We start from the raw sequence: 14,802 nt of genomic DNA on the forward strand, positions 1-14,802 counted from the left end.
TTAACACCTTAATGTTAAGTGTACAATACTTTGCTACAATACATAAATGTGTATTCATTCAGCACGCCTGAATAAATCTAGCCAACGGGTAAGAAATACAGCATTATCTCACTAGTAGCACTTAAATACATATGCATTCATAAAAATTAACATTGAGTTAGTAAATAATTATTTTTCCTATGAGTATTTAGACTTACCTATCAGGTGTTTTTTTTTTATGAATTTAATTTATGTAGTTCGGCAAAAACTCTAAAAAAAAAACAACTTTTTTATGTGACAGAAGATTACATAAATTGAACAGGTAGGTACATCACTCCAGGTTTTATGTATAAGTTACTAATTATCTCCTTGTAGGTATGTCAAGTAACAATTTGTACATAAATTAGGAATTTGCAGGAAAAACAAGTGTACTACTTAATTGCGAGTGGTTTGTAAATATTTAAAAAGCGTGTAAAAGAAAACATACGAGCTATTTGGACTTAGAATACAAGTACATAAGTATAAATTCTGACTGTCGACATTGAATGTGGTATTGTTCACCTCATCGTATTGACTGTTGGGTTTTCAGTATAACATGGTGAGTTCGTTTGTGTTTTTTTTTAATACTGTGCTCGATCTTGTAGTAGGAAGGTTTTAATTAGTACCTATGAGAAATTCCTGAAGAGTGAGCCTCAATTATTATTAGTATATGGGTACCTAAGTGTCTAATGCCTTTCTCGCCCGAGATCTAACGGGCTGAAAATCGTTATTAACCCCCGACCCAAAAAGAGGGGTGTTGTAAGTTTGACGTGTGTATCTGTCTATCTGTCTGTGGCATCGTATCTCCTAAACTAATGAACCGATTTTAATTTAGTTTTTTTTTTTGTTTGAAAGGTGGCTTGGTCGAGAGTGTTCTTAGCTATAATCCAAGAAAATCGGTTCAGCCGTTTGAAAGTTATCAGCTCTTTTCTAGTAACTGTAACCTTCACTTGTCGGGGGTGTTATAAATTTTTAATTTACACTTGTGTAACTAATCGATCCCGGTGAGTCTGTTTTATTTACTGATTTGTGAAGTATCTATACCTTCCTACAAACATCCTACGTTTAACATCTTACAAACACATTGGATCATCAATCAATCAATCAATCAGCCTGTTTGCGTCCACTGCTGGACATAGGCCTTCCCAAGAGCGCGCCACCACACACGGTCGACCGCCTACCTCATCCATCCACTTCCCACTTAAGTCTTAAGGTCGTTTTCTTAAGGCATTGGATCATATTTGATTATTAAAAAAAATCGTATTTGAATGTACGAATAGTCTCATCAATCATTAATCCACCATAAAATCTGAGTTCCATGACCATGATAAACCAGTTCGAGTAAATGACCATGATATCCGAGTTCGATTACCATAATATTATTTTATAATTTATTTTTTACAATTTATTACACAATTCAACAGATACAATATAATTAAAAATTATTATACAATATTTTTTATTATAATTTTTTTTGGCTTACTTAATAATAATTACCTACCCAATAGTTTATTAATTATTCCCTGAAATTAGGAATAGATACTAATAGGTAGTCCGGGACGCAACGTTGCATTTTGGTTGATGTTTTCATTCCTTCCAATTTTTGTATTAAAATGATATACTAATAAATAAAATTGGAGTGTCTGTCTGTAATTTCGAAATAACTACCTCATATTAAGCTCATATGGTTATTTGAACGATACCAACACCGAATCACACGTTTTTAAAATTTTTGTCTGTCTGTCTGTCTGTCTGTCTGTCTGTCTGTCTGTCTGTCTGTCTGTCTGTCTGTTTGAAAAGGGTAATCTTTGGAACGGCTGAACCGATTTTGACGGGATTTTCACAGACAAGTAGAGAATTGACCAGGGAGTAACATAGGCTACTTTTTTAACCGACTTTCAAAAAGGGAGTTGTGTTTTTCTACCTATGTACACCAAAATATCCGAGATTTCTGAACCGATTTGCGTCATTTCTTTTTTAATCGATATAGGAACTTTGCGACATTGTTTCATAAAAAATTTGGAGTCCAACTCCTCAATCCTGATGCTGCAGGGGATCTGACCAATCCACGCGGGCGAAGCTGCAGGCATCAGCTAGTTTTGAATATATTTATATACTTTATAATATATAAGTAATAATAAATCGAGCTTCATTTCGCTCGGATCCTTAAAAGATTACTTACTCGAATAAATAACATTTCCAATTCTACTGTGTGTACAATAATTCCCGGACTACGCTTCGTAGGTACTGTGCTACGAGTAGCTACGACATACGCGAACGACATTTTCCTTAATAATATTGTGTCCATAGTAAGTATTATATTATGTCTGCGTGTCACGGCCATTTTTAAAATAAACTAAGAGCTGTAAAGTTGAAATTTATTTTATTTTGTTTTATTTGGAAAACCAACAGCTTAAATTAAACTAAACAGTCAAAATTAAGACTAATAACAGGTTTTCACAAGTAAATACAAAAAAAATTAGTAAGTAGAAAGTTTAGGTAGACAGCTGTTATAGAGAAAACTCTTGAACAGACAGAATTGAAAAATAATTGGTTTACATCTTCGAATGATACGTCGCGGTTGCTAGATATTTTAAAATCATTATGACTTATGAGGTTTCTTGTTAATTTATTAATAAATAAATTGTGAGTTGATTAATGTACCTACCTATACTTTTTAGGGTTTCGTACACGAAGGGTGCGGATGGAACCCTATCGTTAAGCCTCCATCCGTTTATCTGACTGTCAGCGGGCTGTATCTAGTGAATCGTAATAGGTCTCTTCCTGCGTCGTTTCCTCAATTTTGAGGATCGTGGCTCCCCTTTGATGCAATCTTTGCTACGATGTTCTAATCGTAATAGGTAGAGAGTTGAAATTTTCGCATATTGTGTATTCACGCTACAACAACAAATAATAAAAATTTCAAAATAGCCTCCATGAAAAAAAATTTAAAATACATCAAAATTTATTTATTCCATACAAAAACTCTACATTGTCTCTACTACGTTTGTGACTATGCCCGCCGCGCCTGAAAGCCTGCAAGAAACTCGGCACTTACCTACTCTTTTCAAGTCATAAAAAATTCAATGAGTAACAATCACGTAACAATATTACGTACAGTAAAGCAACTAAAAGCTCACGCAACTTTGTCATTATTAGGTACTTTTTTAACCCCCGACCCAAAAAGAGGGGTGTTATAAGTTTGGCGTGTGTATCTGTGTATCTGTGTGTCTGTGTATCTGTGTATCTGTGTATCTGTCTGTGGCATCGTAGCGCCTAAACGAATGAACCGATTTTAATTTACTTTTTTTTGTTTGAAAGGTGGCTTGATCGAGAGTGTTCTTAGCTATAATCCAAAAAAATTGGCTCAGCCGTTTAAGAGTTATCAGCTCTTTTCTAGTTTTCTTGTAGAAAAGAAGGTTAGATAACCGTTAGGTTCATAATATTATGTCAATAGACAAATGTCAAGCTGTCAAGATGGACGTTGCCTAAATACATACTTAATTATTTATTTGAAAATGATGTTTTGGAAAACTCAAATACTTTGGATCGTCGGGGGTGTTATAAATTTTTAATTTACACTTGTTATCACTAACGTATTTACCAACAGATTAATACAAGACTTACGAGATGATTATAGTGGTTATTGCTTCACTGATTTTGTGCTGCTATTGGGCATACTGGGCTGCAAGCTGGCGAAAGCTGGACCAGCTCACGGCGAAACTGCCTGTCCCGTCCGGCTTGCCTATCATTGGCCACGCTACATTGTTCGTTGGCAACACTGAAAGTACGTATGCACTGAAATGAATGAATGTTAAAAAGTAAGACAAAAATTTTGTAAATAGGTAATTAGGTTGAATATGTAGTTGTGATAATATACCTATAGTAAAATGTATAACTAAAAGTGTAAATGCATGCGTCTGTGTAAGTACTGAAATGTATATATGTAATATGTAAACAGTAGTTATGTTCCTTTTGAGAATAAATTAAAACATAATATACCTACAAGTACGCTGGAAAAAGTGACCAACAAAATGAAATAAAATACATATATTTTTGTCACTGTAACCCTTCTAGACCATAATAATAATTATTGACTCATGCAGAGGTCAAGTGATGTGTGTTCAGTAAACATGGCCTACTAGGTAGGTGGTACTTAGATACTAAGTTTATTTTTAAGTTAATGTTAATATTTGTACGAAATTCTTAAGGAATCTTTGTAAGAACTACTTAAAAAAAATGTATTTTATACTTGTGTTTTTGAACTTCTGCACACCTAATTTTATTATTATCTGAAATTTATAATTTGTTTATTCTTTAAATGTAGGTTTACAAAAGATTTTTACGAGTGGTAGTTACCTATTACCAAAAATTAGTTATTACAAGTACTTATTACTTATCCCCTCATCCCTCTTTGTATGACAATCAAGCTACCCCTGAACCACCTTCCCTTTCCTATTTTGTTGTACCCGCAAGTTTCAACAACAACTGTACAAAGTTTAAATTCCATCGTAATGCAATCGGAACGGGAAAGCTTGCTGAACAAACCGGGATAAACAAAGACCTTCATTTTTATTAATAAGTACTTATGTATAGGCACTTTCGTACATTTATTATCAACTAGCTGATGCCCGCGACTTCGTTCGCGTGGATGTAGTTTTTTAAAAATCCCGTGGGAACTCTTTGATTTTCCGGGATAAAAAGTAGCCTATGTGCTAATCCAGAGTATAATCTATCTCCATTCTAAATTTCAGCCCAATCCGTCCAGTAGTTTTAGCGTGAAGGAGTAACACACACACACACACACACACACACACACACACACACACACACACACACACACACACACACACACACACACACAAACTTATAATATTAGTGTGATTTTAGAAGCAGGTAGGTAGTAGGTACTACATGGGTAAGCCACCTGTCAGATATACTTAAAATACATAATATAATCTGTAGTTACAAGTAGGTATATACCTACCATATTATAATTAAAATATTTTTATTTACTGTCACCTTACACATAACTGGTCAGAAAATAATTACTTACCTACAATTTCTAAACAATTACAGAAATTCATAAAAATCTTGAAGACATCGCTGAACTGGCTTTCAAGCACCAAGGAGTAGTTAAACTTTGGTTGGGACCTAAATTATACATTGGTATGTACTATGTACCTAAATGTACTGTTAAAGGTAAACTCAGTGTAAAAGATTTTATATACCTACATACTAATTTTAATTAACTTTGCAATTATTTTACAAAACCCGCCTCTGTCAAACGTCACCACCCAAAAGCCCATTTCATTTTTCTTTTGAAAATTTTTCCGCTGCGGTATGCGTGCGACAGCGGCTCCTGTCTGAGCTAGTTGGTACGCCTGTAAATAATAGAAATAAATAATAATAAAACAACTGCCTGGACGAAGTAAGTTCTCCCACACCAACAACTAACTTGACCTAGCATTAGTGCGTAGTGTTTATATACTCTTTGGCATTAGTGTTTAGCTCTCTGGACTGTGCAAACAATTACTTTTATTGTGCTCGTATTTGTCTAGAAACTCTAGTCTCAGTCAAAAGTTTTGCTTAGTGCTTAAAAATCATCGATGTTAAAAATCGCCTATCCAAACGGAAAAGGCAATGATGATTTTTCACATACATATTATTTTCTCTAGATTAGAAAAGATTCTTGTGATTTATTTACTAGGTAGGTACCTAAATAGGTATAAATTACTTTTATCTTATAGCTTTCTTTCTTTTTTCAGCCATTGGTAATGCGGAGGATGCACAAGTAGTATTAGAGAACTGTTTAGATAAGGACTCGGTATACCGATTTCTGCGACCTTGGTTGGGGCAAGGTCTTTTCATAGCTCCTCGTAAGTATACCTTACCCTTTTTTATTTACCACACGCTGACCACAATCTTACGCGCTAAAAAGTGATGATGTAGCCTAAGATGAGACGATGTCTATTCATTCTTGTTTTTAAAGATACCCTGATAAGTAGTTATTGGTAGGAACCTTCACCAATTCAGTTTTGATAAATTTTGTTTTGGTAAGTTCCGTTCCGTCTTGATAAGTTTTGATAATTGATTCGTTGAAATACTTTTAGTAGGTACGTTATGTAAGTAGTTACAAATTCCTTAAGTACCTAAATATCTTTTCTAGTTGGACTGTGGAAAATTCATAGAAGAGTTCTGCTGCCAGTATTTCACAACAAAGTGGTAGAGGAATATTTAAAAATTATATCTAACCAAGCTGATGTGCTTCTTGATAGACTTTCCGAGCAGTCAGGAAAAACAGAATTTGACGTCTTACGTTACATAACCGCTTGCACTTTGGATATCGTTTTCGGTAAGTCCCTATTTTATATATCTACTGCCAGAGTTGGACCTTTATAATAATAATACTTATCTTATCTTAGAGCCATGGCAGACATGATGCGTTTAGCATCATCGATCGGCGATTTAGTTGTTTTTCGGAAGCCCGATGCCGCGAACGATTTTAGTACAGCGATGAAACTAGCAACTCCTCCAAAGCAAAACACGATGCAACATCAAAATAATCCCTGAATCGCATGATTTCAATACAGTCGAATGCAGAAAGTCGTCAAAGCGCGGTAGAGCATCGATGCAGTCAAAAAATCGCCGAACACTAATATGCTATGACCATCGATGTGTCTTTTGTGGCCCTTACATCTAAAGTCCAAGAGAGAAAGAAACCCAAGTTCTTAGTAAGCGCAAAAATACAGTTATTAACGGAATTAGTTATTATTACCTTTGTTTGTACACGCGACAAACCTAGGTGCGTAGAGCAGTAGATACTGCCAAAAGCTGCTTGCAGGTTATCACGTTACTCCTCAGAGCTCAAGAGGATTAGCAAAGATTAACTAGAATCTGAGAAGTTTAAATGTTCTTAGAGACAGCAATGGGAGAAAGGATGGATGTCCAGCATTCTCCCGATACACCTTACCTGCGAGCTCGCCACACTGTCATGACGATACTTAACAAGCGCCTATTTAAGGTGTGGCTGCAGCCCGACTGCCTCTTTAATCTGACACCATACGCTAAACAGCAAAAGGAGAACATTGAACTTACCCACAAATTTACTGACGAGGTATTAATCCAGACCTACTTAATATTATAAATGCGAAAGTGTGTGTCTGTCTGACTGTCTGCTACCTTTTCACGCCCCGTTTAACCGACTCTGACGGGTACAGGGCTAGCTTATATCCCGGGGATGTACATAGGCTACATTATTTATCCCGGAAAATCAAAGAGTTCCCACGGGAATCCTAAAGACCCATCCGCTTAACCGGTTTGTATGGGTACCGAGGTAGCTTGCGTCCTTGAAATTGACATAGAAAACTTTTTATCCTGGAAAACCAAACAGTTCCCACGGGATCTGTAAAAACCTAAATCCACGCGGACGAAGTCGCAGGCATCCTCTAGTTTCCAATAAGTTCTTGAACCTTTGGCTTAACATGTGACATGACATGAGACTTCATTCCATTCATTCCACTTCTAGATCATTCACTCTCTAACCGAACTCCAGAAAGTCTAAAGCGCCGCGCCGGTCAAATCTCGTCGCTTACGCGTTTCTCTGAAGTTTCTGTAAAGCGAGCTATAATAATAATATCTCGTACCTACTTCAATTTTACTATTACTAAAGCAAAATTATTTTTTTCACATTTACTATTCATAGTGCCAACTTTACAAATGCATCATGACGAAAGCATTTGGTATATATTTTTTCTTAAATCAAGTATAATAGGATAGTTCATTTTTTTCAGGTAGTCCGAAAAAGACGTTTACACTACGAGACAAATAAAAACAAAAATACGGATCGGCAGTCAGGTAAGTTACCTTTATTATATACTCATTACTTACCAAAAACATTAATTCATATAAATTCGGTTGGCAAGATTCACACGTTCATAATGTTTTCACTGATGAGATCTTAAAAGCTTGATAACTGATATTTGGTACGTTTGCTTGTCTGCCAAGGAAATCTTATCCTGAAAATTTCAGCATTCTAGCGACAGAATTTACAGAAATATAGTATACATCCCTTATACGAGGGGTAAGAGGACGAAATATCCCGTTTCTTAATTTTTCCGTTATAATTTCAGTTTTCTAGCGCGAGCGTCTCATCCATACCGAAGCAATGACGATTCGAAAATAGGATGAAACGCTTCCAAAAAAGGGAGGTAGTGCCCCGTCCTTTCGTTTAGCTCTGTTTGCCTGTATATTCGTTACACTGCGATAACCGATTGTATAATAGTATTATTATATTGTTCTGTGATATAGCCACTAAACTTAAAATAGGTACGTAAGACAATAAGTTAGTGATCCCACTTCTGAACTCATACTTAAATATTTAGCTATTAACAAATAGGTAGGTCAAATTCTCGTCCTCAGGCTTCGTCTTTATGATAGTTTTGCCTTTTCGGACTAAGTAAGTAGGTACTCGTAAAACGAGAGAAGATGATGAATGGGAGAGGCAAAACCCCATGCCCTAGAAAACAGCTGCCTTCCTGATGCAATGCTTCGTGCAATTCCGGGAAGCCGTGAGCGGAGATATCGAAGAGTGGAGGAGGTTTTTAGTCCGTAGGTCCCTGCGTAACATCTGCAGTAGAGTCGGGCATGCCAGACGGTATATCCATGAGGATTTTCCTCCTCCCAGTAAAAAAAAAAAAAATAGGTACTCGTAGTAACTCATAATGTTAAAAGTGGCTTACAAGTTACATTAGTATTTTATTATAGGGTTAAAGGGTTTTATTTTATTAATTTGCAATATTGTCATGTATTCATTTTAACCAACCTGCATAGGTAGTGAATTATGATTTATGACCATTCTTACTTTGTATTTTTATAGGTAGTATTTTTCTGTGGATATTATTACCCACTAAACATTTACCAAGTGCTAAACTAATATACTTGCTTACTTGTTTGCCATCAACGGCCATGAAGAACAATGGGCACTTCATAAACGCGTAAATTATGATTATCTTAGTTCACTTGCATATTTGAACATTGCATTTCTGAACAAGTAGGTAGGTTTACAGCATTTATTTATTTATATGTCACCTTCAAATATTTCTGTAGAGCAGTCTTTGGTATTATTAGAAAATTAAAAGAGCCAACAAGCCAATCATCCGGCGCGCTAGGCAACGGATCGCGGTATTTTTGATGAGCCTTTGTCCTGTTGGTTCGCTGACGTGTCAGTAGTTTTTGCCAATGGATCACCTGCATAATGTTTCACACTGTGCGCATTGGGAGAATCCTCGAGCATCCTCCTACTAATAAAGCTATAAAATGTGAAAATAAACTTTATTTCAATGTCCTCAAGAAACTCAATATTAAATATTAAAAGAACTCAATATTAAATACGCTCACAATTTGCTCTGCTCCGGTCGGTTCCTCATGATTGAGGATCGTGATCACCTCCTTGTAGAGAGAAAGCCAGCGCGTGCCTAATCTTCGTTATTTCATAAAAGCCGAAAGTTTCCCTGCGTATTTTCTCCAACACAGGGAAGAACGGTCAGCGACTATGAAGCTTGTACCATGGTGGCTTTGGGAGATAACAGATGATAAAGGTGTAAAAAAATCTTACGTCAAAGTATAAAGTCTATTAGAAATCACGTCATGCATTGCCAGACGATTAGTATCGTGGCAACCCCATGCCCGACGGCCTTAAACTTTTTAACTTTTATACGCAGAGAAACTTTCAGCTTTTATAAAATAACGAAGGTCTGGCACGCGCTGGCTCTTAGTTCATTGGCGATACATAATTCAGCAGTTTTTACACATTGGTAAAGAGCGTACCAGTTTCCTTCAGTTGGTCTGACCAACGTATAAAACTTTGCACGTGGTCTCTTGCTTTCCATGTTCCCAACCATGATGAGGGCCCTACTACCACCACTAAAAGTAATAATGTTTCAATATTGTTTTGACAATTTCATATAAGTCCAGAGCTTCTCAATAATTTCAAATTTCGCGGCGGGCAATATGTCCAAAATAACTAAGGATGCGCTAAAGGGATAGGTGTAAAAGTAGGTATATTATGTTGGAAGGACGTGTTTTAATCTGTAGTTGCAGAGGAATCGTATGGCGTTGGCAGTCCACGGAATACGCGACCTCCAGCACCCCATTACAAAGGCATCAATCGCGCTGGCATATCTGAACAACACCTAAGTAGGCTTACAAAACAGATTCTGTAGGTCTGATATTTATCGTATTCAAAGTGTTAAGTATATTTTGTTTATTCAAAACTTCGTATGGAAAAGTAAACATAAATATTTAGAAGGAAACCATTACGACATATTTTTACCCGACTGTGGCAAAGCCAAAAGGAAGGGTTATGATTTTAGCAGTCTATGTATATATGTATGTATTTATGCATGTATGTATATATGTATGTATGTAGATTCTGTGTGTTCCGTGCCTTCTGAGGAGTTCTGTGGTTCCACCGTAGCGCCTAAGCTATACTGGACCGATTTTGATGAATGAGGTGTCAATCGATTCGTCGTTAAGATCCTTGTGACATAGGCTACATTTTATACGAAAAAAATTGACCTTACGAATGTTACATGAAAAAAGTCTCCAAATTTTTTTTTGTTATTGTATCGAGTGGGATGTCAAATGAAAGAGGAGAAAATTTTGAGTCTATAAATATAAATGTACTGCAACATTAAAATATACTAAGCGACAGAAAAACAATTTTACTATAATATTTCAGCGTTTATTAAGACGATCGCAGTCAGTTTTTAGTTTTCAACTTTATTAAGAAGTACCTACTTGGAGGTAGGTAATAAATAGGTATGGAGATGACGGAGTGTATCACGAATCGAAATGCAAACATCGCGTCGTGTATCTATGGGATCGTAGGTAAATATAACGTCATAACTCATACATAACCATAGATATGTATGCATAACATAGCACATAAAGTACTACACACTTGTTTACGCAAATCGTATTTTGTCAATGTAGCGAAAAACAAATATATACTTAATACTATGACGATAATACAAAGCCAAGGACATATTATGTAATATTAGGACTTCTGAAACCTTAATTGTAATAAAGTTTAATAAGCTTACTTATACAATAGGGATGATGACTACTAGTCAAAGCAGTGACTTTTATCAAACGTCAAAATGCTCGCTTAGTGAGGGAGCTTGTATGATATTCACTGATGTGACATTTGACATAAGACATAATTGGACATACATTGGTAAGACATTTGACATAATTGGACGCACTTTTTTAGTCAAATCGATAATGTAAAATAGTTAGCAAACTTAAAACTAACATAGGACGTGGATTTTACAAATTTTGGAAGTCCCTCTATTTAATGACTCCTAGTAGATAATTTATTTTAGACAGGCATCATCCCAATTATCGTCTGGTCTCCTAGCTAATTAATAATTAGGCACATGATGAAATTGCCAAGCATCAGGGTACCCATACCCTGCTAGCATATTATACTGCTGTGCATCTCGATAAAGCGTAGGAAAAGTCTTCGGAAGCAAATTAACCTGTTGTGATTTTACATCTCTTCACTATTTTCGTAGATTAAAGTACTTAACTCACACTTTTTAGCCTGGGCCTGGAACTCATGTTTACAATTTAATTTAATATATTGTAGTTAACGTTTCTAAGAATTCTACTTCGAATTTAGATGGAAAAATACAAGCCGTGTTGGACATGCTGTTCGGCCGGGAAATCGATTTTACAGACGAGCAATTACGAGAACACATCGATTCTATCACGATTGCCGGGAATGACACCACAGCACTCGTCGTCGCCTACACCCTAGTCCTATTGGGTATACATCTGGATGCGCAGGAGAGAGCCTTCCAAGAGTAAGCAATGCAAATTTTCTTCTACAGTTAGGTACCAAACAATATTTTTCCATCTCTGCGGCATGTATCTTTTTGGATAATACCTGAACTCATAGGAAATAAAAATCTAGAAAATACCTACATTAAATGAAAAACTGGAAAGTACTATAAAACACAAAAGTTGGATACTTGGTTTAGTATATTTTGCTAGTAGGTACCTACCTATTACTATCCTGCTTTTCCCTGGCTATCCCACGCCTATACCTAATCAGTGGCAGAATGTTATTAGTGAAGTCAAAATAAGATTACTTTTTCTAACTCTAGTAAGTAACTATGACCAGTACTAGATTTTTTCAATTATGTGGATGACAAATAGATTTTAACAGTTCATTTCACACGTCATCTGTTACCGTCACTACACACACCTAGTCACGTAGTAAAGCCTGCAGTTTACAAATCCCACACCTACTTGTGAATTCTGATATCTTCCAGTGTCCGAGTTACCTGCCACGTAGCTTAGTTATAACCTAATACGAGATCGTCAAGACATGACTGAATAGGCATCTTTTAGACTTGGCTCTAACCTAGAATCAGTTAGATCTCATCATTGCTTTCTATTAAAGAAGTATAATAAGATGGTCTTCAAGTGCAAGCTTACCTCGCAATAAAAAAACAATTAACTTATCTTAGAAATCCACATTGCTTAAATAATTACCCATAGCCATATACTTCTATCCATTTTCCAGACAACGATCTATCTTTGACAATTCAAAACGGGGTGCAACAAAGGAAGATCTGCTGAGTATGAACTATTTGGAAAGGGTTATAAAAGAGAGTATGAGGCTTTACACTGTTGTACCCATTATTGCCCGCAACGTTGACAAGGAAATTTATTTACGTAAGTGCCTACACCTAATCTCATTCTGAAGCCTTGACGTGTATAGGGGCGGCTGAAAAGCGCACCCAACTGAAAATGAGCGCTGTATAAATATGTTTTCTGGCGCTTCTTTAAGTGAAGGAAGCACCCGGGATAATTAACTCAAAGCTATAACATATATAACAACAGGTGCAACTTTGAAAATAAACATTTTTCTTTCTTTCTGATTCAAATTTTGTCTCGAAAACATTTTTTCCGATGACAGTGGATATTTGAACGGAAATTACTTACACTCAGTCTAACTGCAAAGATGTTATTGGATAGAGGCAGCTTCGTCAGAAGTCAAGAATATACAAGGAACCACAAGCTTAATTCACTACAATGCCCCAAAAGCGGAAAGCGGCTGAATCTTGGATGAATTAATTCGTCCAAAGGCTGAATGTGTGAATTGTGAGCTAATAGTTTTAAGGTCCACGAAATCAGTGCTGTTTCAACAGTTCATCTTCAAAACACTTGTCTTGGCTCTATTTCTTCTTCTTAAAATACTCATCGAAATTTCCTACCCCGGCTTGAACCACGTGATTTTATGTCTGACTAATCTATCAAGCATAGCTCAAACTACTGGACGGATCGGGCTGAAAATCGGTATGCAGATAGCTACCTATAATGACGCAGACATCCGCTAAAAAAAGATTTTTGAAAATTCAATCCCTCAAGGGGTAAAACAGGGTTTGAAATTTGTGTATTCCACGCGGACGAAGTCGCGGGAATAGGTAGTTTCCATATAAATATGTACGCAACAAAATCTACCTTCTTTAGCTCACAGCAAGGTGAAAATACCAGCGGGCGTAGGAGCTGTAGTAGGCGCCTTTGCCGTCCATCGCTCAGTCGACGATTGGGGCTCAAACGCTAACGAGTTCGACCCTGACAGGTTCCTTCCAGAACGATCAGCTGACCGACACCCTGCTGCTTTTATCCCCTTTAGCTTTGGATCCAGGAATTGCATAGGTAATCTATTGCGCATTTTAATTTTGTTTTATTTACATGCAAGTAGCCCTTCGCTGCAATCTCTCATCTTGGTGTTAGGTGAATAATGATGATCATGGTGATGCAGTCTAAGATGGAAGCGAGTTGACCTGGAAGGGGTATGGCATTTTTAGTCCAGTCATTTGGTGCTTTCCGGGAATTTTGAAAATCGGTGGTTTTATAGATTTCGACGTGCTCTTTCCGAATTTTCATTTTCATTTTTCCTAAGATACTAGGTGGCGAAATGAAATTCGGAAAAACTCCCGGATAACTTTCCAGGTAAAACTACCAAATGACTGGACTATTTGTTTACGTAGGTACTTATCGAGCTTTGCCTGTACAGTGGAAGGCGGGAAAAAGGGAAATAAATTCTTACTCATTTAGATACACACTTAATTTGTTATATTTTTTCAGGAAGAAACTTCGGTATGATTATAATAAAAAGCATAATCTCAAGTATTATTAGAGCGTACAAAATAGAAGCTAATGAAGTTGGACCCCTCAAAGTAGAAGTTCTCCTGTTCCCCATCAGAGGACATCAAATTAAAATTACGAAACGTTAAGATAATTTTAAACCTTTATTTAATTTAAGATTGTTAAGATATTTATAATAAAATTATTGGAATAAAATACTTATCTAGCACTCTGCTATATTATTTTAGCCAATACCAGTTGAAGTAAGTATTACCTACAGTAAAACTGATGTGAATACAAATATCGCAGTTTAGCTATAAAGTTCGTTAATAGCAATTCGGCCGAAGGTTTCTTTATCGCTTGGCCTCAAATTGCAAATTCTTAGACAATGCTCGTAGGTCCAGAACCTCCAGATCTATGACGTGACGTCATAGATCTGGAGTGACGTCAGAGCTAAGGTGTGCAATGCCCTTCGGGTTTCTGCCAGGTATATCCTGAATATCTTAAAGGCAAGAACAAGCGCGCTTCAACCTAGTCATCATTACTTTTTATTAAGTATGATTGTCGTCAGTATGAAGTAATGCAGTTCCGTGCTCATCTTGGAAGACATGGAGAGGT

At 36.4% G+C, this 14,802-nt stretch overlaps 1 protein-coding gene across 2 annotated transcripts; it reads left to right on the forward strand.

The window, feature by feature from the left end:
* Window positions 1–94: 94 nt before the first annotated feature.
* LOC123873641 (cytochrome P450 4V2-like) lies at window positions 95–14,413 on the forward strand. Of its 2 annotated transcripts, XM_045918595.1 has the most exons (12): window positions 95–301; window positions 397–577; window positions 3,629–3,805; window positions 5,098–5,187; window positions 5,787–5,897; window positions 6,188–6,373; window positions 6,939–7,135; window positions 7,812–7,875; window positions 11,705–11,888; window positions 12,614–12,765; window positions 13,564–13,752; window positions 14,185–14,413. In XM_045918595.1, exons 3-12 carry the CDS (start codon window positions 3,649–3,651, stop codon window positions 14,331–14,333), a joined length of 1,479 nt encoding a protein of 492 aa, XP_045774551.1. In that variant the 5' UTR covers window positions 95–301; window positions 397–577; window positions 3,629–3,648; the 3' UTR covers window positions 14,334–14,413. The 2 variants fall into 2 exon arrangements, with proteins under 2 accessions (XP_045774551.1, XP_045774552.1); XM_045918596.1 differs by lacking the exons at window positions 95–301; window positions 397–577 and adding an exon at window positions 642–664.
* Window positions 14,414–14,802: the final 389 nt, after the last annotated feature.

Source organism: Maniola jurtina, chromosome 17 (genome assembly GCF_905333055.1).
Source record: "Maniola jurtina chromosome 17, ilManJurt1.1, whole genome shotgun sequence".
Lineage (NCBI taxonomy): Eukaryota > Metazoa > Arthropoda > Insecta > Lepidoptera > Nymphalidae > Maniola > Maniola jurtina.